General features: G+C 70.6%; 2 protein-coding genes and 1 long non-coding RNA gene across 4 annotated transcripts; 2 read left to right on the top strand and 1 right to left on the bottom strand.

Annotated features, from left to right (window-relative positions):
* Positions 1–346: 346 nt before the first annotated feature.
* On the top strand, positions 347–11,788 carry TECR (trans-2,3-enoyl-CoA reductase). 2 transcript variants are annotated; one of them, XM_072848488.1, is made up of 13 exons: positions 347–404; positions 2,591–2,641; positions 2,779–2,830; positions 3,994–4,038; positions 4,145–4,248; positions 5,112–5,227; positions 6,342–6,447; positions 6,690–6,762; positions 8,658–8,701; positions 8,951–9,008; positions 9,294–9,382; positions 9,729–9,774; positions 10,933–11,788. In XM_072848488.1, the coding sequence occupies exons 1-13, from the start codon at positions 390–392 to the stop codon at positions 11,058–11,060; spliced, it is 927 nt and encodes a 308-aa protein (XP_072704589.1). In that variant the 5' UTR covers positions 347–389; the 3' UTR covers positions 11,061–11,788. The 2 variants fall into 2 exon arrangements, with proteins under 2 accessions (XP_072704589.1, XP_072704587.1); XM_072848486.1 differs by lacking the exon at positions 347–404 and having other exon boundaries at positions 2,242–2,641.
* Positions 11,789–11,971: 183 nt separating this feature from the next.
* NDUFB7 (NADH:ubiquinone oxidoreductase subunit B7) lies at positions 11,972–15,942 on the bottom strand. The gene is made up of 3 exons (XM_072848503.1): positions 15,762–15,942; positions 13,803–13,971; positions 11,972–12,152 (listed from the first exon to the last, which is right to left on the bottom strand). The coding sequence occupies exons 1-3, from the start codon at positions 15,871–15,873 to the stop codon at positions 12,053–12,055; spliced, it is 381 nt and encodes a 126-aa protein (XP_072704604.1). The 5' UTR covers positions 15,874–15,942; the 3' UTR covers positions 11,972–12,052.
* Positions 15,943–21,568: 5,626 nt separating this feature from the next.
* Positions 21,569–23,494, top strand: LOC140645199 (uncharacterized). Its single transcript, XR_012039949.1, has 3 exons — positions 21,569–21,652; positions 22,201–22,352; positions 23,433–23,494. It is a non-coding gene; the product is annotated as an uncharacterized lncRNA (long non-coding RNA).
* Positions 23,495–25,508: the final 2,014 nt, after the last annotated feature.

The raw sequence follows: 25,508 nt of genomic DNA, 5'->3' as shown, positions 1-25,508 counted from the left end.
CCTCCTCCCCGAGGCCCCGCCCACCCCGGAGGCCCCGCCCCTCGCGGCCCACGCGGAGATGTTCCCCTGCCTACCGCCACGCCGCTGGCCTCTGCCGCAAGCCCATTGGCTGCCGCCGCCGTCACTCCGCGCCCCGCCTCCGCTTCCCATTGGCTGCGGTGGCGTCAGGCGTTTCCGTTGCCCCGGAAACTAGTGGGGCGGGAAGGGGAGAGGGCGGGGGCGGGGCCGCCGGCCCTCCCGGTCCTGATTGGCTGTTTGCCACCACACGCGCAGCGGCGATTGGCGGCGGCGCGGGCCCCGCCCGCCAGGTGTAAACGGAGGGGGGGGGGATCACGTGGGGGGAGCGGGCGCCCGGCGGGAGCGACGGCGGCGGCGGAGCAGCGGCGGCCATGAAGCACTACGAGGTGAGGCGGCGCCGCCCGCCCGGCCCCGGCCGCGGCCCGGGCCCCGGCCCCAGCTCCCCCTTACGTCCCGGCCCCGTCGACCCCTCTCTGCTCTCTGCGGGCCGCCGCGACCCTTCTGCGCATGCGCCGGACGCCCGGACCGCGCCACTGCGCTTGCGTGTGGCAGCGGCGGCGAAGCAGTGCGCATGCGTGTGGCGGTGCGGCGCGGGGCCGCCGCTCCCAGCGCACGGGCTGGGGGGGGGGGGGAGGGGGGGTGTCTCGTTTCGCGCATGCGCGCGAGGACGGCGGGGGGGGGGGGGGGCGCATGCGTTGCAGGCCGACCTCACGGCCCTCCATGCGCAGCAGGACGGCCGGGGGGCGCGCATGCGCAGTACCGGGTGCGAGGGCGGGGCCTGGTCGCGGCCTGGTCCCTCCGGTGCGGCCTGGGACGGTCCAAGGGGGGCCTGGCCCTGTCCAAGGGGGCCTGGCCCGGTCCACCGGGGCCCGGGCTGGTTCAGCAGGGCCCAGCCGCCCCCCTCGGGCCCGTCCCGCCGTGCCTGCACCCGTTCCGCCGGGCCTTGCCCAGGCCTGTCGCAGTCGCGCCTCGCCCCGCTGGCGCCACGTACGCCCTGTCGCAACAGCCGTGAGGGGGTGACGGCAGCGGTGACGGCGATGGGTGTGGAAACCGCCTCCGGGCCCGTCCCGCACGGGAGGCGAGCGAGGTGTCGCCCCCCGGGGTGGCGGGGGGCTCGGTGTCCCCTCGGGGATGGCGCCTGGGGGGGGGTCCCTGCTCCCCCCCTCCCCGGGGGGGAAGAGCCTCGCTGCCTGCACCGGCAGGGCTCACCCCCCCCCGGGGGGGGGAACGGCAGCGCGGGGGCTGGGAGGGCGGTTCCTGCCCGCGGCGCTGCCAGCCCCGGCCTGCCCGGCCCGGCAGCCTGCCCGCCGCGCCCCGCCGGCGGGGGCGAGGAGCGGAGCCCTGCTGTGGACCCCCCCACACACCCCCCGTACAGTGTCACCCACACACAGTCGGGGGGGGCTGTGACACTGTCATGGCCCCAGGGTCCCCACAACCGGGGGGGTGGCAGGTGGGACGCATCCCCCCCCCCCCCCGGGTGGCCCTGTCCCACTGGCGGTGGCAGCGGGAGGGGCTGGGGCCGCGGGCGGATGCTTGTCATAGCTTGGCGGTGATGGCGACGCTGCCGCGGGCGGGACGCGGCCCAACGGGGGGGGGGGGGGGGGAAGAGCCAAAATAAACCTCGCCCCCCCCCCCTCCCCGGCCCTGTACCCGTCACCATCACCACGCTCGGGGCACCCTCGCGCCTCGTTTGGCACGTCCAGGATCGCCCGTGGGGGTGTCACACCCCCAGTCCCCCCCCTGCGGTGACCTCAGAGTGACAGGCCCCTGTCTCTGACGGGCTGTCACAGGGGTGACAGACCCCTGTCCCCACCGGGGTGGCTGAGGGTGACAGACCCCCACTGAGGTGTCACAGGGGTGACAGACCCCCGTCCCCACTGGGGTGAGCGAGGGTGACAGACCCCTGTCCCCATTGGGGTGACCCAGAGGTGACATACCTGTGTCCCTGATGGGGTGTCACAGGGTGACAGACCCCTGTCCCCACCAGGGTGTCACAGGGTGACAGACCCCTGTCCCCATCGTGGTGTCCCCAGGGGTGACAGACCCCTGTCCCCATTGTGGTGTCCCCAGGGGTGACACAGACCCGTCCCCCCCCAGGGGGACCCGGGGGTGACATCCAGCTGCGTGGCTGCTCTTCAGCCAGGCCTGTCCCCACCCTCGTGCCACTGAGGGCCTTGGGGACCTGGGGGACCTGGGGGCGTTGGGGAGGGGTCCAGCCTTACCTTCCACCTGCGCCACGCTCCTGTCCCCACCGGCCACCGCTCCCTGTCCCTCCCCGGGCGCCGGGTGACCCTGTCCGTCCCGTGGCCACCTCCAGGGCCACCTCCAGGGCCACCAGGGCCAAGAGCCACCCCGGGGTTGGGGCGGGAGGTTTATATTTAGCAGCTCCCCGGGGACCGATCGGGTTTCAGCTGGGTGCGCCGGCGTCCCCGTGGTGTCCCCGGAGGCCGGTGACATGGAGGGAACGGGGTTGCCCCGCGAGGGGGGCCAGGTGTCCCCATCCCCCATCCTGGGGCTGTGGCGCCAGGCTCCCCCCCCCAAGAAGGCGAAGAAAGCTGTCCTCTTCTTCGAGGTGGAGATCCTGGACGCCCGGACACGGGAGAAGCTCTGCTTCCTCGATAAGGTACCTGGAGGGAGGGGGACACGTGTCCTCTCCCCCTTGTCCTCTGTCCCTCTGGGTGGGGGTGGGGGGCTGGGGGAAGGGGAAACTGAGGTACAGGCGCCCCAGCAGCCCCCCGACGGCCTCTTGGTTGTCCGCAGGTGGAACCCCAAGCCACTATCGCCGAGATCAAGAGCCTCTTCACCAAGACCCGTACGTACGGATGGGGACGGGGACAGGGACGGCGACAGGGACCCTCTGCTGGGGACCCTTGTGGCAGCTGGGGACCCTCCATGGGGTGGTGGGGACCCTCGTTGTGGCTGGGGATCTGTCACAGGGCCGTCATGGTCACCATCATGACCAGGGACCCGTCACGGGGCCTTGGGGACCCTCTTTGTGGCCGGGGACCCATCACGGGGCCATGGGGACCCCCGTCATGGGCTGGTGGGGACCCTTGTCACAGCTGGGGACTGGTCACAGGGCCATCATGGTCAACATCATGGCTGGGGACCCATCACAGGGCTGTGGGGACCCTCGTTGCAGCTGGGGACCCGTCACGGCACTGTCATGGTCACCGTTGTGACCAGGGACCTCTCGCGGGGCCGTGGGGACCCTCATCGTGGCTGGGGACCTGTCACGGGGCCGTGGGGACCCCCATCACGGGGTGGTGGGGACCCTCGTTGCAGCCGTGGGACCTGTCACGGGACCATTGTGGTCACCATCGTGACCGGGGACCCATCACAGGGCCATCGTTGTCTTCATCACGGCCGGGGATCCGTCACCGGGCCATGGAGACCCCCACTGTGACCAGGGACTTGTCATGGGACCGTGGGGACCCCCATAGTGACCGAGGACCGCTCGTGGGGCCGTGGGGACCCTTGTCAAGACCAGGGACCCATCACGGGGCCTTGGGGACCCCCATCGTGACCAGGGACCTGTCACGGGGCCCTGGGGACCCCCGTCACGGCCAGAGACCCATCACGGGGTCATCACGGTCCCCATCATGACCGGGGACCCTCCATGGGGTCAGGGGGACCCCTGTCATGGCTGGGCACCCATCATGGGGTTGTGGGGACCCCCATTGTGACAAGGGACCCGTCACGGGGCTGTGGGGACCCCCGTCGTGGCCAGGGACCTGTCACAGGGCCGTGGCGGTCCCCATCGTGACTGAGGACCCGTCATAGGGCCCTGGGGACCCCCATCATGACCGGGGACCCATCACGGGGCCCTGGGGACCCCCCCCCTTGTCACCAGGAACCTGTCGTGCCACCCTGGAGACCCCCCCTCGTGACCGGGACCCCATCCCAGCGCCGTCGCTGTCCCCACCGCAGCCGTGTCCCCGCGGTGCCACCGACACCGTCCCTTCTCTCCCACAGATCCCCAGTGGTACCCGGCCAGACAGTCCCTGCGCCTGGACCCCAGTGAGTGCCACCGCGAGGGGGGGTGTCCCCGGGGTGTCCCCGGGGTGTCCCCGAGGTGTCCCCGAGCCCGTCGGGGTGGCGGTCACCAGGGCACGTGTCCCCGCAGAGGGCAGGTCCCTGAAGGACGAGGACGTGCTGCAGAGCCTGCCCGTGGGCACCACCGCCACCTTCTACTTCCGTGACCTGGGGGCCCAGATCAGCTGGGTGACGGTGAGGCGTCCGTCCGTCCGTCTGTCCCTCTCGCCATCCCCCTGTTGACGCCTCTGCCCCCCCAGCCTGCCCTCCGTCCGTCTGTCCCCGCCTCAGTGCCTGTGTCCCTCTGTCCGTCCCCCCGTACTGTCGGCTCTCCTGTCCGTCCCTCCGCTGAGCCCTCCGCTGTCCCTGCGTCCCTCTGTCCGTCCTTCTGTCTGCTCCTGTCTGTCCCCGTGTCCCTCTGGCCGTCCCTCTGTCCATCCCTCCATCTGCTCCTCTGTCCCTGTGCATCTCCAGCACTCCGTCTGTCCCTCCCTCTGTCCCTCTGTCCCCGTCTGTCCCTTTGCCCATCTCTCTGCCTCCATCTCTCTGTCCATCCTTCTGTCCGTCCCTCTGTCCCTCTGTCTGTCCCTCCGTCCCCTCCCCTGTCCCTGTGTCCCTCTGTCCCTCCAGCCCCCCCTTCCTCCACCCCTCTGTCCGTGTGTCCGTCCCTTCCTCCCTGTGTCCCTGCATCCCTCTGTCCGTCCCTCTGTCCGTCAACCCCCCACCCCTCTGTCCGTGTGTCCGTCCCTGCCTCCCTCTGTGTGTCCCCGCGTCCCTCTGTCCGTCAACCCCCCACCCCTCTGTCCGTGTGTCCGTCCCTGCCTCCCTCTGTGTGTCCCCGCGTCCCTCTGCCCGTCAAGCGCCCACCCCTCTGTCCGTGTGTCCGTCCCTGCCTCCCTCTGTGTGTGCCCGCGTCCCTCTGCCCATCCCTCTGTCCCTCCAGCCCCCCTTCCTCCATCCCTCCGTCCCTCTGTCCATCCCCGCGTCCCTCTGCGTGTCCCCCTGTCCCTCCCCTGTGCCCCCACCATCCGTCCGTCCGTCCGTCCGTCTGTCCGCAGGTCTTCCTGACGGAGTACGCGGGGCCGCTGCTCATCTACCTGCTCTTCTACTTCCGCGTCCCCTTCCTCTACGGGCCCCGCTACGACTTCACCGCCAGCCGCCACCCCGTCGTCCAGTCAGTGGGGGCAGGGGGGCGTTGGGGGTCGGGGGGTTGGGGGTGGGGGGTCGGGGGGTGGGGGGAGGATGGGGGAGTTGCCCCAGGGGGCTGGAGGTCATGTTTGGGGGCCAGGAGACTGATTTGGGGGTCATAGGATGGTGGGGGGGGAGCTGAGGGACTGAATTAGGGGTTCTGAGACCTGGGGGCTGCTTTGGGGGGCTGAATTGGGGTCCTCATATCAGGGGGCTAAATTGGAGGTCTTGAGATGTGGGGGCTGCTTGGGGGCTGCACTGGGGTCCTGAGACCTGGGGGCTGGGGGCCATGGTAACAGGGGCTGGGGGCTGATTTGGGGTGCTGGGGTAACAGGGTAATGGGGGGCTGAATTGGGGGTCCTGAGAGCTGGGGGGCTCCTTGGGGGGGGGCTTGGGCCATGTTGGGGTCATAGGAACTTGGGGGCTGTGCTGGGGGGCACAGGGGGCTGGAGGGGTGGCTTTGGGGGATGAATTGAGGCACCTGAGACCTGGGGGCTGCTCTGGGGGGCTGGGGGCCATGTTGGGGTCCTGAGACCTGGGGGGCTGATCTGGGGGTGCTCAGGGGGCTGGGGGAGCTGCCCTGGGGGGCTGGGGGCTGAATTGGGGGTCCTCGAATGTGGGGGGGCTGCGGGGGCAGGGCTGAATTGGGGGTCCTGAGACCTGGGGGTTGGGGGCCATGTTGGGGGGCCAGGGGGATGAATTTGGGGTCCTGAGACCTGGGGGTGCTGCCCTAGGAGGGGCTGTGAGGCTGAATTGGGGGTTCTCACATCCGGGGGGCTGCTGGGAGGGCTGAATTGGGGTCCTGCGATGTGGGGGGCTGCCCTGGGGGGGGGGGACACACACTGGGGGCCTTGTTGGGGGCCAGGGGGCTGAAATGGGGGCCTGAGACCTGGGGGGCTGAGGGGGCCTCCCTCGGGGGGTTCAGGGACTTGGGGGGCTGCACCGGGGAGGGCTCTAGGGGATGGAGGTGGGGGGGGGGGGTCCTGCACCCCCAGGGACGGCAGTGGGGGGACACCGGGGGACAACAGCCAGTGCGGGTGGGGACAGGGGGGTCCCGGGGGACGTGTCCCCATGTCCCCCCCGCCCCGTGTCCCCCCCAGCCTGGCGTGCGGCTGTCACTCCTTCCACTACGTCAAGCGCCTGCTGGAGACGCTCTTCGTCCACCGCTTCTCCCACGGCACCATGCCCCTGCGCAACATCTTCAAGGTGACACCCGCGTCACCCCCCCGCCGTCCCTCCCTGTCCCCACCGCGGCTGGGCCACCCCCACGCCCACCCCATGTCCCTTCGGCCCCCCTCTCCCCCCCCCGCCAGCACCCACAGGGGAACACCTGTGGGCCCGGGCGCTGGCGTCTGGGTGTCCCTAGGTGTCACCCGGCCGCCGTGTGTCCCCCTGCTGGTGTCCCCACGTGTCCCCAACGTGTCCCCAACCCCTCCCGCTTCCCCCAGAACTGCACGTACTACTGGGGCTTCGCCGCCTGGATGGCCTATTACATCAACCACCCGCTGTACACCCCCCCCGGTGAGTGTCACCGTCACCGTCCCTGTCCCCTGTCCCATCAACCACCCGCTGTACACCCCCCGGTGAGTGTCACCGTCCCTGTCCCCTGTCCCATCAACCACCCGCTGTACACCCCCGGTGAGTGTCACCGTCACCGTCCCTGTCCCCTGTCCCATCAACCACCCGCTGTACCCCCCGGTGAGTGTCACCGTCACCGTCCCTGTCCCCTGTCCCATCAACCACCCGCTGTACCCCCCCAGTGAGTGTCACCGTCACCGTCCCTGTCCCCTGTCCCATCAACCACCCGCTGTACACCCCCCGGTGAGTGTCACCGTCACCGTCCCTGTCCCCTGTCCCATCAACCACCCGCTGTACCCCCCCCGGTGAGTGTCACCGTCACCGTCCCTGTCCCCTGTCCCATCAACCACCCGCTGTACACCCCCCCGGTGAGTGTCACCGTCACCGTCCCTGTCCCCTGTCCCATCAACCACCCGCTGTACCCCCCGGTGAGTGTCACCGTCACCGTCCCTGTCCCCTGTCCCATCAACCACCCGCTGTACCCCCCGGTGAGTGTCACCGTCACCGTCCCTGTCCCCTGTCCCATCAACCACCCGCTGTACACCCCCCGGTGAGTGTCACCGTCCCTGTCCCCTGTCCCATCAACCACCCGCTGTACACCCCCGGTGAGTGTCACCGTCACCGTCCCTGTCCCCTGTCCCATCAACCACCCGCTGTACCCCCCCCGGTGAGTGTCACCGTCCCTGTCCCCTGTCCCATCAACCACCCGCTGTACACCCCCGGTGAGTGTCACCGTCACCGTCCCTGTCCCCTGTCCCATCAACCACCCGCTGTACACCCCCCGGTGAGTGTCACCGTCACCGTCCCTGTCCCCTGTCCCATCAACCACCCGCTGTACACCCCCCGGTGAGTGTCACCGTCCCTGTCCCCTGTCCCATCAACCACCCGCTGTACACCCCCGGTGAGTGTCACCGTCACCGTCCCTGTCCCCTGTCCCATCAACCACCCGCTGTACACCCCCGGTGAGTGTCACCGTCACCGTCCCTGTCTCCTGTCCCATCAACCACCTGCTGTACCCCCCGGTGAGTGTCACCGTCACCGTCCCTGTCCCCTGTCCCATCAACCACCCGCTGTACACCCCCCGGTGAGTGTCACCGTCCCTGTCCCCTGTCCCATCAACCACCCGCTGTACACCCCCCGGTGAGTGTCACCGTCACCGTCCCTGTCCCCTGTCCCATCAACCACCCGCTGTACCCCCCCCGGTGAGTGTCACCGTCACCGTCCCTGTCCCCTGTCCCATCAACCACCCGCTGTACACCCCCCGGTGAGTGTCACCGTCCCTGTCCCCTGTCCCATCAACCACCCGCTGTACACCCCCCGGTGAGTGTCACCGTCACCGTCCCTGTCCCCTGTCCCATCAACCACCCGCTGTACACCCCCGGTGAGTGTCACCGTCACCGTCCCTGTCTCCTGTCCCATCAACCACCTGCTGTACCCCCCCGGTGAGTGTCACCGTCACCGTCCCTGTCCCCTGTCCCATCAACCACCCGCTGTACACCCCCCCGGTGAGTGTCACCGTCCCTGTCCCCTGTCCCATCAACCACCCGCTGTACACCCCCGGTGAGTGTCACCGTCACCGTCCCTGTCCCCTGTCCCATCAACCACCCGCTGTACACCCCCCGGTGAGTGTCACCGTCACCGTCCCTGTCCCTGTCCCATCAACCACCCGCTGTACCCCCCCATGTCCACTCGTGTCCCCTCATGTCCCCAGTGTCCCCCTGGGGACACCGTGGCGGGGGAGGGGGTCAGTGTCCCTCACACCCCTCCATGTCCCTTGTGTCCCCGTGTCCCCGAGGCGGGGGGGGGACAGTGTCCCTGACACCCCCCATGTCCCCCAGCTTACGGTGACGAGCAGGTGAAGCTGGCGCTCGCCGTCTTCCTGGTGGGTGCTGGGGGGGACACGGGGGCTTCTGGGGACCATGGGGTGCTGGGGGGGGCGGAGGTGGGTGCTGGGGGCTGGTGGGTGGGGGGGGAGGCTGGGGGGTGCTGAGGGGGGTGATTGGGGTCCTGGGGGTGCCGGGAGGGGCACGGTGGGTGCTGGGGGGAGTCCGGGTGCTGCCTGCAGCTCAGGGCCCCCCCGCGTCGTGTGTGTGTGTGTGTGTGTGTGTGTGTGTGTGTGTGTGTGTCCCAGTTCTGCCAGCTCGGCAACTTCTCCATCCACGTGGCCCTGCGGAACCTGCGCCCCGCCGGTGAGGGGACACGGGGGACACGCGTGGGCGAGGGGGGACAGCGGGCACAGGGCTACGCACACGCGCGTGCTGGGGGGGGGGCACGCACACGCGTGTGGGGCGCGTGGGTGCCCACTCGGGCGCGCGGCCACGCGGACGCCTGCGGCAGCACCCACGGGCTTGGGGGGGGGGGCACCCGGAGGGCACGCGACGGTGCAGAGGCACACGCGTGTGCCGGGGGGGGGCCACACGCATGTGGGGGGTGTCACACGCGTGTGGGGGTGTCACACGCGTGTGCCGGGGCAGGCTCCAAGACACGGAAGATCCCGTACCCCACCCGCAACCCCTTCACCTGGCTCTTCCTCCTCGTCTCCTGCCCCAACTACACCTACGAGGTGGGGGGGGGGGCATTTGGGGGCAGGGGGGCACCAGTGGGGGGTGGCACTGCTCTGGGGGGGACACTGCTGGGGGATATTTGGGGGGATCACTGGCGGGGGGTAACACTGCTGGGGGGCATTGGGTGGGAGGGGGCACCACTGGGGGGCACTGCTGGGGGGGGGGGATGGGGGTCCCACCACCCTGGGGGGTCTGCTTGGGGCGGGGGCACCACCCTGCTGGGGGGGGCGGGGGTCAGCATATTGGGGGTCACTGCTGTGCTGGGGGGGACCACAGTGGGGAGCCCCCGGGGGGGGGGCACAGCAGCAGTGTGCCCCCCTCAATGGGTGCTGCCCCCCCCCCCAGGTCGGGTCCTGGATCGGCTTCACCATCATGACACAGTGTCTGCCCGGTGAGGGGGGCACCCTCAGGGGGAGGGGGCTGATGGGGGCACCCTGATGGGGGGAACACCCGGGGGAGGGTGTCCTTTTGGGGGTGGGGCATTGTGACGGGGACACCTTGATGGGGGAGGGTTCCTGGGGGGGGGTCACCCTCGGGGGTACGCTGATGTGGGGGGAGGAGGGCACCCTGGGGTGGCCCCACGTCCCCTGTGTCCCCCCTGCACCCCTGTCCCACCCTGGGGTCAGTGTCCCACCCTGTCCCACCCTGGGGTCCCCGTGTCCCCCCCCCATGCCCCCTGTCCCACCCTGGGGTCCCCGTGCCCCCCCCAGGCCCCCTGTCGTCCCCCCAGGCTCCCTGTCCCACCCTGGGGTCCCCGTGCCCCCCCCAGGCCCCCTGTCCCCCCAGGCTCCTGTCCCACCCTGGGGTCCCCGTGTCCCCCCAGGCCCCTGTCCCCCCCAGGCCCCTGTCCCACCCTGGGGTGCCCGTGTCCCCCCCAGGCCCCCTGTCCCACCCTGGGGTCCCCGTGTCCCCCCCCAGGCCCCCTGTCGTCCCCCCATGCCCCCTGTCCCACCCTGGGGTCCCCGTGTCCCCCCAGGCCCCCTGTCGTCCCCCAGGCCCCCTGTCCCCCCAGGCCCCTGTCCCACCCTGGGGTGCCCGTGTCCCCCCCCCAGGCCCCCTGTCCCACCCTGGGGTCCCCGTGTCCCCCCCAGGCCCCCTGTCGTCCCCCATGCCCCTGTCCCACCCTGGGGTCCCCGTGCCCCCCCAGGCCCCCTGTCCCCCCCAGGCTCCCTGTCCCACCCTGGGGTCCCCGTGTCCCCCCCAGGCCCCCTGTCGTCCCCCCAGGCCCCCTGTCCCCCCCAGGCCCCCTGTCCCACCCTGGGGTCCCCTGTCCCCCCCAGGCCCCCTGTCCCACCCTGGGGTCAGTGTCCCACCCCCAGCTGCCCACGTCCCCCATCCCCCAGGGTCCCCTGTCCCCCCGCCACGTCCCCTCCCCACGTCCCTTGTCCCACTCCGGGCCCCACGTCCCCCGCTGGGGTCGGCGTCCCACCCCTGGCTGCCCAAATCCCCCATCCCCCCAGGGTCCCCCCGTCCACCCCGCCATGTCCCTGCGTGTGTGTGTCCCCCCCGCCGTGTCCCCCTGTCCCCCGTGGTGACGGTGGCCCCGCAGTGGCCCTCTTCTCGCTGGTGGGCTTCGTGCAGATGGCCATCTGGGCGCAGGGCAAGCACCGCAGCTACCTGCGGGAGTTCCGCGACTACCCCCCGCTGCGCTCCCCCATCGTCCCCTTCCTGCTGTGACACCGGGGACAGCCCGCGGGGACACCCCGGGACACCCCCCACCCCGCGGGGACACCCTGTCCCCCATCGTCCCCTTTCTGCTGGGACACTGGCACCCCCACCCTGCGGGGACACCCTGACGTGTCCTTGTCATCCCCCTGTCCTGCACTGAGCCTTGGGGACAGCGTGGGGACACCCTGACGTGTCCTTGTCATCCCCCTGTCCTGCACTGAGCCTTGGGGACAGCGTGGGGACACCCTGACCCGTCACCCCCACCCTGAGCTGAGCCTTGGGGACAGCACGGGGACACCCTGGTAACGCCCTGAGCCAGGGGTGGGGACGGGGGACACGAGGACGGGGGACACGAGCCCGTCGTCCTCCCCGTGCTCACAGCAGGACACGGGGACGTGGCCCTGCTGTCCCTTGTCACCCCAGCGTCCCCGTCCCCTCCAGGGACCCGTCCTCGCTGTCCCCCTCCCGTGGGGCCATCCCCGCTGTCCCCGTCCCCACGGGGTCCATCCCCTCCCTAGTGGCAGCGTCACCCGCGGGGCTGACCCAGCCATCCGGTGACAGCAGTGGCAGCAGCTGAGGCCACCGATGGTGACAAAGCGGTGTCACCCACGTGCGGCCCGTGACTATGGTCCGCGTCACCTGCGGTGGCTGGGAATGACCTGTGTCACCCACACGTGACCTGTCATTGTTGTCCCCCCCCGTCTCCCTGTCCCCGCAGGTGACAATAAATCACTTCACCCCCACACACACGTGGCTTGTCATTGTCCCCTCTCCCCGGGGGGACACGTGGAGGGTCACGGCCACCCCATGGGGACAGTCCCCGTTGTCCCCAAGCTGGCGGAGGGGATCACAGCCACCGTGGAGACAAGCCACCGCATTGTCCCCGGCGTCCCCAAGCGCAGTCACAGGCCAGCGCAGCATCAGGTCCATGGGTTTATTGCGTGGCAGGCGTCCCCATGTCACCGGGCGTCCCCGTGTCACCGGGCGTCCCCGTGTCACCGTCACTCGCTGGTGGCAGCTGCCGCCTCCCGCTGCCGGATCCGCTTCTGGCGCTGGAGCAGCCGCCGCTCGCGCTCAAACTCCTTCATGCGCATCACGTAGCTGGGGACAGGCGTGTCACCCGCGTGTCACCGGGGCCACCGCTGCACCGGGGGACACCGCGAGGCGGGGGGGGACACAGGGAGGGCCACGGGGATGGGGACACCGTGGGGACAGGGAGCCCCAGAGCTCACTGCGGCGTCCCCACGTCCCCCCACCCCCATGTCCCTGTCACCCCTCAGACGTGTCCCGGTGTCCCTCCCGTGTCCCTCCCATGTCCCTCCTGTCCTCCCGTGTCCCCACCAGTGTCCCCGCTGTCCCTCTCCCCAAGTCCCCCATGTCCTGGTGTCCCCCTGTGTCCCCTCCCCCTGTGTCCCTGTTCCCCTGTCCCCATCCCTGTATCCTGGTGTCCCAGTGTCCCCCGTCCCCCCATCTCTCTACATCTGCATGCCCGTGTCCCCCCGTATCCCGGTGTCCCCGTGTCCCCCGTGTCCCCCATGTCCCGGTGTCCCCATGGCCCCCCATATCTGGGGTTCCTGGTGTCCCCATGTCCCTCCTGTGTCCCCATGTCCCCCGTCCCCACGTCCCCCCGTATCCCGGTGTCCCCGTGTCCCCCATGTCCCCATCTCCCCCTATGTCCCCCATGTTCCCCCGCCACATCCTGGTGTCCCCCCTACGTCCCCCATGTCCTGGTGTCCCCTCTATGTCCCCACGTCCCCCCACCACATCCTGATGTCCCCCCACGTCCCCGTATCCCAGTGTTCCCACGTCCCCCAGCTCCCCTCTGTGTCCCCCCGCGTCCCCCGTGTCCTGGTGTCCCCACGTCCCCCACCCCTGTACATCCCCATCCCCCCCATATCCCGGTGTCCCCACGTCCCCCCAGCTCCCCTGTGTCCCCCCGCATCCCCCGTGTCCTGGTGTCCCTGTGTCCCAGGTTCCTGTATCCCCCCGTCCCCATCACCCCCTGTGTCCCCCATGTCCCCTCTATGTCCCCACATCCCCCACCACATCCTGATGTCCCCCCCACGTCCCCCGTGTCCTGGTGTCCCTTCTATGTCCCCATGTCCCCCTGCCACATCCTGGTGTCCCCCCCACGTCCCCCATGTCCTGGTGTCCCCTCTATGTCCCCACATCCCCCCACCACATCCTGGTGTCCCCCCCATGTCCCCCGTATCCTGGTGTCCCCACGTCCCCCAGCTCCCCTCTGTGTCCCCCCGTGTCCCCCATGTCCCCTCTATGTCCCCACGTCCCCCACCACATCCTGATGTCCCCCCAGCTCCCCGTGTCCTGGTGTCCCCACGTCCCCCAGCTCCCCTCTGTGTCCCCCCGTGTCCCCTCTATGTCCCCATGTCCGCCCACCACATCCTGATGTCCCCCCACGTCCCCCGTATCCCGGTGTCCCCACGTCCCCCAGCTCCCTCTGTGTCCCCCCCGTCCCCCGTGTCCTGGTGTCCCTGTGTCCCAGGTTCCTGTATCCCCCCGTCCCCATCTCCCCCTATGTCCCCCCATGTCCCCTCTATGTCCCCACGTCCCCCGCCACATCCTGATGTCCCCCCACGTCCCCCGTATCCCGGTGTCCCCACGTCCCCCAGCTCCCCTCTGTGTCCCCCCCACGTCCCCCCGTGTCCTGGTGTCCCCACATCCCCCACCCCTGTGCATCCCCATCCCCCGTATCCCGGTGTCCCCCCGCGTCCCCCCGCGTCCCCGCGGTACTCGCGGTGCTGGCAGGCGTCCCAGGCGTGGCGCAGGCGCTGGCAGTCCCAGGGGACGGGGAAGGCGTCGCGCTGGCAGCGCAGCAGCCGCAGCAGGTGGTGGGCGCAGAAATCCCGCTGCTCCAGCGGCACCCGGCCCTGCGCCAGCTGCTCCGCCGTGGCCACCATCGCTGTCACCGGGGAGGGGACGCACAGCTCAGCGCCCGCGGGGGACGGGGGGCGGCGGGGGGGCACCATGGGGACGGGGAGCAGGGGGACGCGGCTGGGGGAGGGACGTGGGGACACGCGCGGGGACACGCGGCAGGGTTGGGGACACGGTGGGTGGCCGCCGCGGGGATGTGGGGATACACGTGGCACGTCGGGACCCATGGGGACACGCGGCAGGGTTGGGGACACGGTGGTCACCACAGGGATGTGGGGATACACGTGGCACGTGGGGACACACAGCAGGGCTGGGGACACGAGGGGTGGCCACCGTGGGGATGTGGGGATACACGTGGCACGTGGGGACCCATGGGGACACGCGGCAGGGTTGGGGACACGAGGGGTGGCCGCTGCAGGGACATCAGCACACACGTGGCACGCGGAGACACGTGGCAAGGACAGGGACCAGGGGATGTGGCTGGAGTGGGGACATGGGGGGTGGCCACCGCGGGGACGTTAGCACACACGTGGCACATAGGGACACACGGGGACACTCAGCAGGGTTGGGGACAACAGCGGTGGCCACCGCAGGGACGTCAACACAGACGTGGCACATGGGGACCCATGGGGACACGCGGCAGGGTTGGGGACACGGTGGCCACCGCGGGGATGTGGGGATACACGTGGCACGTGGGGACACGCGGCAGGGTTGGGGACACGGTGGGTGGCCGCCGCGGGGATGTGGGGATACACGTGGCACGTGGGGACCCATGGGGACACGCGGCAGGGTTGGGGACATGGTGGCCACCGCGGGGATGTGGGGATACACGTGGCACATAGGGACACACGGGGACACTCAGCAGGGTTGGGGACAACAGCGGTGGCTACCGCAGGGACGTCAACACAGACGTGGCACATGGGGACCCATGGGGGGACACAGCAGGGTTGGGGACATGGCGGGTGGCCACTGTGGGGACACGGGCAGCCACGTGGCACGTGGGGACACGTGGGGACACACAGCAGGGATGGGGACCAGGGGACACAGCAGGGGTGGGGACACGGGGGATGGCCACCACGGGGACATTGGCACACACGTGGCACGTGGGGACACGTGGCAAGGACAGGGACTGGGGGATGTGTCAGGGGTGGGGACATGGCGGGTGGCTGCTGCGGGGACATCGGCACGCGTGTGGCACGTAGGGGACACCCGGGGACACAGCAGGGCTGGGGACACGGGGGGTGGCCACCACAGAGATGTCGGCCCACACGTGGCACGTGGGGACGCAACAGCAACGGGGACACGTCAGGCAGCCACGGCGGGGACACCGCGCAGTGACACGGGGACACACGGCAGGGACGGGGACAGGGGGGTGTGACAGGGACGGGGACGCGTCAGGCTGCCGCAGCGGGGACAGCGGGACCCCAGCGGCACGGGGGACGCGTGGGGGGACACAGGGACACGAGGGGAGCAGGGCGGGGACGAGGAGCAGGGACACGGGGGGGACGTGGCCGGGCCGGGCGGGAGGTGACAAGGACAGGCGGGGACAGGGGACGTGTGACAAGGGTGGCCACGTGCCGGGCCACGACACGAGGACACGATGACACGGGTGGGGACGGGGGCACCACGGGGACAGGGGGTGGGACACGGAGGGGGACATGGGGGACACACGGGAGGGGACACCGAGGTCACGCGGGGGCCCGGTCCCGCGGGGACACCCCAAGGGCGTCCCCGGGCCGGGGCCCGAGCGGGGTCAGCGCCGCCCCCGCGTCCCGTTCCCCCCCCCCGCCCCGCGTCCCCCCGGGTGGCGGGACTGACCGCGGGGGCGGCGGTGCGGCAGCCCCAGCTCGGCGGGGAAGGTCGGCAGCTGCAGCGGGTCGGGCTCCGTCTCCGCCTCCCCCAGGTAGCGCCGCGCCAGGTGAGCGCCCATCGCGGCCCCGGGACCGGCACCGGAACCGGAAACACCGGAGCCGGAAACACCGGCACGGGAAACACCGGAAACACCGGGAGAGCCGGAACTATCGGGAGGGGAAATGGAATCAGCCCGGACGCTAAAGTGGAACGGACCCGTGGGAACCAGAAGTGCCCCGCCCGCCCCCGCCCCGCCCTGTACCATAGAGGCGGCAGCGGCTAGAGCGGCGCTCCCGCGCCTGGCGCCGCCCTAGTGGCGGGGGAGGGTTGGGGGGGCGGGGGGATGGGGTGTCCTGGGGTGGGGGGCTGGGGGGCTCGGGGGCTTTGGGGGTACGGGGGGTTGGGGTGCTGGGGGTGGGGAGTCGGGGTTTGGGGGTGTTAAGGGGAATTCAGGGGTACTGGGGGTGCGGGGGGGGAGGGGCGCTGGAGGGGTTCTGGGGTGCAGGGGGTCCTGGGGTGCCGGGGGGTGGGGGTGTCCCCGGTCACCGGGGCTTGGGGGCTGAGGGCCTTGGGGGTGCAGGGGTTGGGGTGAGGAGGGTTTGGGGTGCGGGGGTTTGGGGTGCGGGGGTTTGGGGGTACAGGGGGTTGGGGTGCCGGGGGTTGGGGTGCAGGGGTTTGGGGGTGCGGGGGGTTGGGGTGCAGGGGTTGGGGTGCAGGGGTTTGGGGGTGCAGGGGGTTGGGGTGCCGGGGGTTGGGGGTGCAGGGGTTTGGAGGTGCGGGGGTTGGGGTGCGGGTGTTTTGGGGTGCCCCCGGTGCAGCCTGGCTGCTGCCGGCGCCCGAGCGTGTCCCCTCTTCCTGCCGTCACCCGCGGGTGCCCAGCGGGGCGTCCCCGCCGGGGCGGGGCCGGGGACATTTGGGGACCCTTGGGGACACGGGGGCGTCAGGGACGTTTGGGGACACGGGGAGCACTGGGGGGGTCAGGGGTGTTGGGGACTTTGGGGACCATCGAGGACCTTTGGGGACATTTGGGGACACTGGGGGTGTCAGGGACCTTTGGGGACCCCCAGGGACATGGGGGACCACTGGGGATGTTGGGGACCCTTGGGGACATTTGGGGACCATCAGGGACACTTGGGGGTGTCAGGGACCTTTTGGGGACATTGGGGACACTGGGGACCCCCAGGGACATGGGGGACCACTGGGGATGTTGGGGACCCTTGGGGACATTTGGGGACCATCAAGGACACTTGGGGGTGTCAGGGTCCTTTTGGGGACATTGGGGACATTTGGGGACACTGAAGGTGTCAGGGACCCTTGGGGACATTTGGGGACCTTCAGGGACCACAGGGAAGTCAGGGACCTTTGGGGACCTTTGGGGACACTGGGGACCATTGGAGGTGTCAGGGACCTTCGGGGACATTTGGGGACCACCAGGACATTGGGGATGTTTGGGGACATTTGGGGACCACCAGAGACAGGGGGGACCATTGCAGATGTCAGGGACCTTTGGGGACATTTGGGGACATGGGGGAGACTCTTGGGCATCAGTGGGATGTTTGGGGACATCTGGGGACAATCGGGGACCTCCGGAGAGGCTGGCAGCCGTTGGGGACCCCAGGGAGGTTGGGGACAGCTGTGTCACCGCCCCGGCACCAGGGAGGGTTTCGGTTCCCCCCCGAGGACCCTGGGAACAGGGTGGGGGACACGGTGGCCCGTGACAGGGACGTGGTGGCGGGTGATGGGGACGTGGTGGCCCGTGACGGGGACGTGGTGGCTGGTGACAGGCGGGTGGCAGGACCTGGCAGGGTGGCGCTGGGACGTGGCTGAGGTGGGGACGGGGACACCGGGGTGGGGACCCCAGGGTGGGGGTGGGGACACCAGGGTGGGGTCACCAGGGTGGGGATGGGGACGCGGTGTGGGGACACCAGGGTGGGGACAAGGACCTTGGGACGGGGACACCACGGTGGGGACAGGGACAGGGGACACCGGGTTGGGGATGGAGACACTGGGGTGGGGACAGGGACCTGGGGACCCCAGAATGGGGACACGGGTGGGGACAGGGACCCTGGGGTGGGGACAGGGACATGGGATGGGGACACCAGGGTGGGGACAGGGTGGGAATGGGGACACTGGAGTGGGGACAGGGACATGGGGCCCCGAGGTGGGGACAGGGACCCCGGGGTGGGGACAGGGACCCCCGGGTGGGGACAGGGACCCGGGATGGGGACATGGGGCCCCGGGATGGGGACAGGGACCCCCGGGTGGGGACAGGGACCCCGGGGTGGGGACAGGGACCTGGGATGGGGACATGGGGCCCCAGGGTGGGGACAGGGACCCGGGATGGGGACATGGGGCCCCGGGGTGGGGACATGGGGCCCCGGGGTGGGGACAGGGACCCCCGGGTGGGGACAGGGACCCCGGGGTGGGGCCAGGGCCAGGGCCGGGGGGTGGCAGGGATGTCCCACCTGGGGACACGGTGGCTCCAGGGCGCAGCGTGGCCCTGGGGACACCGTCCTCGCACGGGGCCGTGGCACCCGGGGCCGTGGGCCTCACCTGGGGACGCAGGGCTGGCGCCGGAGGTGGCACCTGGGGACGGGGCTCGGGGACGAGCGCTGGGGGACCCGGGACCGCACAGGGCTGGGGACGGGGACAGGACGGGGTGGGGTCCCCTCCCCCGTGTCCCCCCGTGTCCCCCCGTGTCCCCCCAGCCCCCGATCTCTGTTCCAGCCCCTCCCCCCCGTCCAGCCCCTCCCCCGCCATGAAGTCCCGAGGTACCGTGGGGCGGGGTTAGGGGAGGGGGTGGGGTTAGGGGTGGAGTTAAGGGAAAGGGGCAGGGTTATGGGAGGGGCAGGGTTAGGGAAGGGGCAGGGTTAAGGAGGTGGAGTTAAGGGGAGGGGCGGGGTTAAGGGGTGGAGTTAAGGGGAGGGGCAGGGTTAAGGGGTGGAGTTAAGGAGAAGGGGCGGGGTTAAGGATGTGGAGTTAAGGGGAGGGGCGGGGTTAAGGAGGTGGAGTTAAGGGGAAGGGGCAGGGTTAAGGGGTGGAGTTAAGGGAGGGGCAGGGTTAAGGGGTGGAGTTAAGGAAGGGCAGGGTTAAGGATGTGGAGTTAAGGAGGGGCAGGGTTAAGGGGTGGAGTTAAGGGGAGGGGATTAAGGGGTTAAGGGGCAGGGTTAAGAGGAGGGGTGGAGTTAAGGGGCAGGGGCAGGGTCAATGGGTGGGGTTAAGGGGAGGGGGCGGGGTTAAGGGAGGGTGGTGTTTAGGGTGTTAAAGGGGCGGGGTTAAGGGGAGGGGCGGGGTTAAGGGAGGGTGGTGTTTAGGGTGTTAAGGGGGGTTAAGGGGAGGGGCAGGGTTAAGAGGAGGGGTGGAGTTAAGGGGCGAGGGCAGGGTCAATGGGTGGGGTTAAGGGGAGGGGCAGGGTTAAGGGAGGGTGGCGTTTAGGGTGTTAAAGGGGGCAGGGTTAAGGGAAGGGGCAGGGTTAAGAGGAGGGGTGGAGTTAAGGGGTGGGGGCAGGGTCAATGGGTGGGGTTAAGGGGCAGGGGGCAGGGTTAAGGGAGGGTGGTGTTTAGAGTGTTAAAGGGGCGGGGTTAAGGGAAGGGGCAGGGTTAAGAGGAGGGTGGAGTTAAGGGGGCAGGGTCAATGGGTGAGGTTAAGGGGAGGGGCGGGGTTAAGGGAGGGTGGTGTTTAGGGTGTTAAAGGGGCAGGGTTAAGGGGAGGGGCAGGGTTAAGGGGTGGGGTTAAGGGCAGGGGCAGGGTTAAGAGGAAGGGGCGGGCTTTGGGGCCGGCTTTGGGGCCACACCGGGCAGTTTCGGGGTTCCCCCCCAGGCCGCTCATGCGAGGACCCCGAGGACTATGAGAACGTGGTGCCGCCCCTGCCCCCCCCACCTCCCCTCAAGGCTCTGGGGCCCCCAGCCCCCCCTGCCTGCCCCACGGGGGCGCAGGTACGGGGGAGTCACCGGGGGGAGTTACCCCGGGGGGGGCATTTGCCCCGTGGGGGTTGTTTGCCCCGAGGGAGGGGTAGTTGCCCCATGGGGGGTTATTGACCGCAAGGGAGGGGTATTCACCCGGGGGGTATTTACCCCATGGGGGGCATTTGTCCCCGGGGGGTATTTGCTAAATGGGGGGTATTTGCCCCGAGGGAGGGGGTATTTACCCCAGGGGGTATTTATTTACCTCGGTCTCACCCTGCCCCCCCCAGGTCCCCTCCCCAGCGCCCCCCGCTGTCCCCCCGCGAGGCCGGGGCCGGGGGGCCCCGGGGCGGTGGCTGCTGGCCCTGGCCCTGGCCCTGGGGGTCCTGGCGGCCGCCGGCGCCGTCGGCATCGGCCTGGGCACACGTGAGTGCGAGCCCCGTGCGAGACCCCCACGTGAAACCCCTCGTGCGAGACCCCCCACGTGAACCACCCTTGTGTGAGCCCCCGTGCAAGACCCCCCACGTGAAACCCCTCGTGCGAGACCCCCCACGTGAACCCCCTTGTGCGAGCCCCTCGTGTGAGCCCCTCGTGCAAGACCCCCACGTGAAACCCCCTCGTGCGAGCCCCCGTGCGAGACCCCCCACGTGAACCCCCTTGTGCGAGACCCCCATGTGAACCCCCTCGTGTGAGCCCCTCATGCAAGACCCCCCACGTGAACCCCCTCGTGCAAGACCCCCACGTGAACCCCCTTGTGTGAGACCCCCATGTGAACCCCCTCGTGCGAGCCCCTCGTGCGAGACCTCCCCCACATGAACCCCTCGTGCGAGACCCCGGGCAAGGCCCTTGTGCAAGACCCCCCACGTGAACCCCCTTGTGCGAGACCCCATGTGAACCCCTCGTGTGAGCCCCTCGTGCGAGACCCCCCACGTGAACCCCCTCGTGCGAGACCCCGGGCAAGGCCCTCGTGCAAGACCCCCCATGTGAACCCCCTCGTGCAAGACCCCCCACGTGAACCCCCTCGTGCGAGCCCCCGTGCGAGGGCCCTGTGGGAGCCCCCAGGTCCAGGCCAGGTTTACAGGCACCGAGCCCCATTTCTGGGGGGCTGAGCCCCATTTGGGGGGGGAGCAAAACCCATTTGGGGGCTGAGCCCCATCTCTGGGGGTCTGAGCTCCATTTTGGGGGGCCGAGCCCCATTTCTGGGGGTCTGAGCCCCTTTGGGGAGGCTTAACCCCCTTTGTGGGGGCTGAGCCCCTTTCTGAGGGTCTGCGCCCCACTTCTGGGGGGGTCAAACCCCATTTGGGGGTCTGAGCCCCATCTCGGGGGTTGATCTCCATTTCTGGGGGACTGAGCCCCTTTTGGGGGGCTGAGCCCCACTGGGAGGGGCCCAAGCCCCATGGGGGGGGAGCTGAGCCCCATTTTAGGGGCGCCGAGCCCCATTGTGGGGGGTCGAACCCCTTCGGGGGGGTCTGAGCCCCATTTTAGGGGCGCCGAGCCCCATTGTGGGGGGGTCGAACCCCTTCGGGGGGGGGCCTGAGCCCCATTTTAGGGGCGCCGAGCCCCATTGTGGGGGGTCGAAGCCCTTGAGGGGGGGCCTGAGCCCCATTTTAGGGGCGCCGAGCCCCATTGTGGGGGGTCGAACCCCCTTGGGGGGGGCTGAGCCCCATTTTAGGGGCGCCGAGCCCCATTGTGGGGGGTTGAAGCCCTTGGGGGGGGGGCCTGAGCCCCATTTTAGGGGCGCCGAGCCCCATTGTGGGGGGTCGAACCCCTTCGGGGGGTCTGAGCCCCATTTTAGGGGTGCCGAGCCCCATTGTGGGGGGTCGAACCCCCTTGGGGGGGGCTGAGCCCCATTTTGGGGGTCCCCTCCCGCAGGGAGCCTGGCCCAGGCCCTGGGCGAGGTGCGGCTGCAGCAGCAGCAGCTCCAGCAGGATTTGGCCGCGCTGCGCCGGACCCTGGGTGAGCCCCCGGCCCCCCCAAACCCCACCTGGACCCCCAAACCCCCCGGCCCTGGCCCCCCCAAACCCCACCTGGGACCCCCAAACCTCCCGGCCCTTGGGCCCCCCAAACCCCGGACACCTGGGTTCCCTGACCCCCCACTTGGGACCCCCAAAGCCCCCCACCCCTCCCGGACACCTGGGTCCCCCAAATCCCCTGACCCCCCCCCAGATGCCTGAAGCCCCCAAGCCCCCAATACCTGGGTCCCCCAATCCCCCAGACACCTCGGTCCCCCAATCCCCCCACCGGACACCCGGGTCCCCCCCAATACCTGGGTCCCCCAATCCCCCCCCCCGGACACCCGGGTCCCCCAATACCTGGGTCCCCCAATCCCCCACCGGACACCCGGGTCCCCCAATACCTGGGTCCCCCAAATCCCCCAGACACCTCGGTCCTCCCAATCCCCCCCACCGGACACCCGGGTCCCCCCCAATACCTGGGTCCCCCAATCCCTGGGTCCCCCAATCCCCCCGCCCCTGGGTGCCCCCAGGCGCTGACCCCCGGCACAGGGGGGCTGTGCCAGCGCTGCCCCGGGGGCTGGGCACCCTTCGGGGGCAGCTGTTACCTCTTCGCGGGGGGGCCCCGACGCTGGCGGGAGGCCGAAGGCTCCTGCGCTGCCCAGGGCGGGCACCTCCTCATCCTCGACACCCCCGAGGAGCAGGTACCCGGGGAAACTGAGGCAGGGAGGGGGCGGGGGGCACTCGGGTGCTGCTGGGAGCTCGGGGGGCTGTGACCCCCTCCCCTCCAGGGCTGGGACCCCCCTCGTGTTTGTGCCTTCCCCCCCCCATGGCTGCGCCCTGCAGCTGTGCCCCCGTAGCTGTGCCCCCAACTTCCCTGCCCCGTGGCCGTGCCCCCACCCCGTGGTTGTGCCCCCCAACTGTGCCCCCCCATAGCTGTGCCCCCCGTAGCTGTGCCCCCACGGCTGTGCCCCCATAGCTGTGTCTCCTAATTGAGCCCCCCATGTCTGTGCCCCCAACTGACCCCCTGCCCCATAGCTGCTCCCTCCCCATGGCCATGCCCCCCATAGTTGTGTCCCCCATGGCTGTGTCCCCAGCTGTGCCCCCCAATAGCTGTGCCCCCCGCCATGGCTGTAGCCCCCAACTGTTCCCCCATGGCTGTGCCCCCCAACTGTGCCCCCCACCCGTGGCCCCCCATAGCTGTGCCCCTCCCCATGGCTGTGCCCCCCAACTGTGCCCCCCACCCGTGCCCCCATAGCTGTGCCCCCTCCCCATGGCTGTGCCCCCAACTGTGCCCCCCACCCCATAGCTCTGCCCCCCATAGCTGTGCCCCCCAACTGTGCCCCCCACCCGTGCCCCCCCATAGCTGTGCCCTCCTCCCCATGGCTGTGCCCCCCAACTGTGCCCCCCACCCGTGCCCCCCATAGCTGTGCCCCCCTCCCCATGGCTGTGCCCCCAACTGTGCCCCCCATCCGTGCCCCCCATAGCTGTGCCCCCTCCCCATGGCTGTGCCCCCAACTGTGCCCCCCACCCGTGCCCCCCATAGCTGTGCCCCCTCCCCATGGCTGTGCCCCCCAACTGTGCCCCCCACCCGTACCCCCCATAGCTGTGCCTCCTCCCCATGGCTGTGCCCCCCATCCGTGCCCCCCATAGCTGTGCCCCCTCCCCATGGCTGTGCCCCCAACTGTGCCCCCACCCCATAGCTGTGCCCCCCCCCCAGCTGTCCCCCCCCATACCTGTGCCCCCCAGTGTTCCCCGGCCGTGCCCCACACGCCTGCCCCCAGGAGTTCGTGCTGCGCGCAGCCCCCAGCCCCGCGGGTACTGGCTGGGCCTCAGCGACCGCGAGCAGGAGGGGGGGTGGCGCTGGCTGGACAGGGCCCCCGGCTTTCAGGTACCCCCCGCACCCCCAACTGCCCGCGACAACCCTGGCACCCCCCGAGACCCCTGTCCCCCATAACCCCCCCCAGGACCCCCAAGCCCCCGGGACCCCTGTCCCCCATAACCCCCCCCCAGGACCCCCAAACCCCCGGGACCCCTGTCCCCCATAACCCCCCCAGGACCCCCAAACCCCCCCCGGGACCCCTGTGCCCCCATAAATCACCCTGGGACCCCCAAACCCCCCGGGACCCCCTGCCCCCCATAAATCCCACCCCAACCCCCACCCCCCAGCACCCCACAATCGCCCTGGGATCCCCCAAAATCCCTGTACCCCCCGACCCCCCAAACCCCCTGACCCCTGGTGCCCCCCTGACCCCTGACCCCTTCTTGCCCCCATGACCCTCCATGTCCCCTCTGACCCCCTGTGTCCCCCGTGACCCCCCATGTCCCCCACCCCCCAACCCCCTGACCCTCTGTGACCCCCTGACCCCACTTGACCTCCCGGTTGCCCCACACACCCCTCCCCCGGTCCTGCCCCCCCGCCCCCTCTGACCTCTGACCCCCCTGACCTCTGACCCCCCTGACCTCTGACCCCTGCCCCACCTCCCGCAGCTCCTGGGGTCGGGGGGAGCCCAACGGGGGCCGGGGGCAGAACTGCGCCGCCCTCCTGCCCCACGGCCCCTGGGACGACCTGGCCTGCGAGCGGGCCCTGCCCTGGGTCTGCGAGCGGCCCCCCCTGCTAGGGGCCCCCCCGGGACCCCCCCACCCGGGGGACCCCCCCCCAGGACCCCCTGGAGCCCCGGACAGAGGGGACCCCCCGGGGACCCCCAGGGACCCCCGGACAGAGGCGACCTCCCCGGACGGAGGGGACCCCCCGGGGACCCCCTGGACCCCCGGGCAGAGGGGACCCCCGGGGACCCCCAGGGACCCCCGGACAGAGGGGACCCCCGGACAGAGGGGACCCCTGGGGACCCCCAGGGACCCCCGGACAGAGGGGACCCCCTGGACAGAGAGGACCCCCCGGGGACCCCCTGGACACTCTGGGGTCCCCCAGACCCCCCCAGCCCAGGGCCTGAGAGCTGGGGGAGCCCCCGGGACCCCAATAAAGGTGCTGAGGAGGAGTGTGGAGTGTCACGGGGGGGACATGGGGACAGGGGGGACATGGGGGACACCGGGGACGTGGGGGGACATGGGGGACATTGGGGACAGGGGGACATGGGAAATTGGGGGACGTGGGGGACATGGGGACACATGGGGGACATTGGGACATGGGGGACACTGGGGGACGTGGGGGGACATGGGTGACACGGGGGATATGGGCGACGGGGGGACATGGGGGACACAGAGGCCATGGGGAAATCAGGGGCCATGGGGGCCATGGTGACACGGGGGACATGGACACAGGGACATGGGGACATGGGGTGTAAGGGGGGACACCGGGGGACAAGGGGGGCAGGGCACCATGGGGACACGGGGTGGCCTCTGTCCCCACAGTGTCCCCAACGCGCCCATAGCTGGTGGAGGCACCATCGGTGCTGCTGGGGCCTTGTCCCCGTGTCCCCATGTCCCCATGTCCCCCCGTCCCCATGGCCCCCCGTGTCCACCCCTTGTCCCCATGTCCCCGTGTCCCCATGTCCCCGTGTCCCCATGGCCCCCGTGTCCACCTCTTGTCCCCATGTCCCCGTGTCCCCATGTCCCCTGTGTCCCCATGTCCCCCGTGTCCCCATGGCCCCCGTGTCCCCATGTCCCCTTGTCCCCATGTCCCCGTGTCCCCATGGCCCCCCGTGTCCACCCCATGTCCCCATGTCCCCGTGTCCCCATGGCCCCGTGTCCCCATGGCCCCCCGTGTCCACCCCTTGTCCCCATGTCCCCGTGTCCCCATGTCCCCGTGTCCCCATGGCCCCCGTGTCCACCTCTTGTCCCCATGTCCCCGTGTCCCCATGTCCCCATGGCCTCATGGCCCCCCGTGTCCACCTCTTGTC

This window comes from Ciconia boyciana, chromosome 31 (genome assembly GCF_034638445.1).
Source record: "Ciconia boyciana chromosome 31, ASM3463844v1, whole genome shotgun sequence".
Lineage (NCBI taxonomy): Eukaryota > Metazoa > Chordata > Aves > Ciconiiformes > Ciconiidae > Ciconia > Ciconia boyciana.
The sequence above is the reverse complement of the archived record's forward strand: the minus strand, read 5'-3'. Positions and strand labels throughout refer to the sequence as shown.

Excerpts from the sequence above, each read along its gene's own strand:
- TECR (XM_072848486.1), top strand. The coding sequence starts at position 2,474 with ATGGAGGGAACGGGGTTGCCCCGCGAGGGGGGCCAGGTGTCCCCATCC. Across the intron at positions 5,228-6,341 it reads AGCCGCCACCCCGTCGTCCA|CCTGGCGTGCGGCTGTCACT; the intron begins GTCAGTGGGGGC and ends TGTCCCCCCCAG. Across the intron at positions 8,702-8,950 it reads TGGCGCTCGCCGTCTTCCTG|TTCTGCCAGCTCGGCAACTT; the intron begins GTGGGTGCTGGG and ends TGTGTGTCCCAG.
- NDUFB7 (XM_072848503.1), bottom strand. The coding sequence starts at position 15,873 with ATGGGCGCTCACCTGGCGCGGCGCTACCTGGGGGAGGCGGAGACGGAG. Across the intron at positions 13,972-15,761 it reads GCCGCACCGCCGCCCCCGCG|CGATGGTGGCCACGGCGGAG; the intron begins GTCAGTCCCGCC and ends CCCCGGTGACAG. Across the intron at positions 12,153-13,802 it reads GACGCCTGCCAGCACCGCGA|CTACGTGATGCGCATGAAGG; the intron begins GTACCGCGGGGA and ends GCCTGTCCCCAG.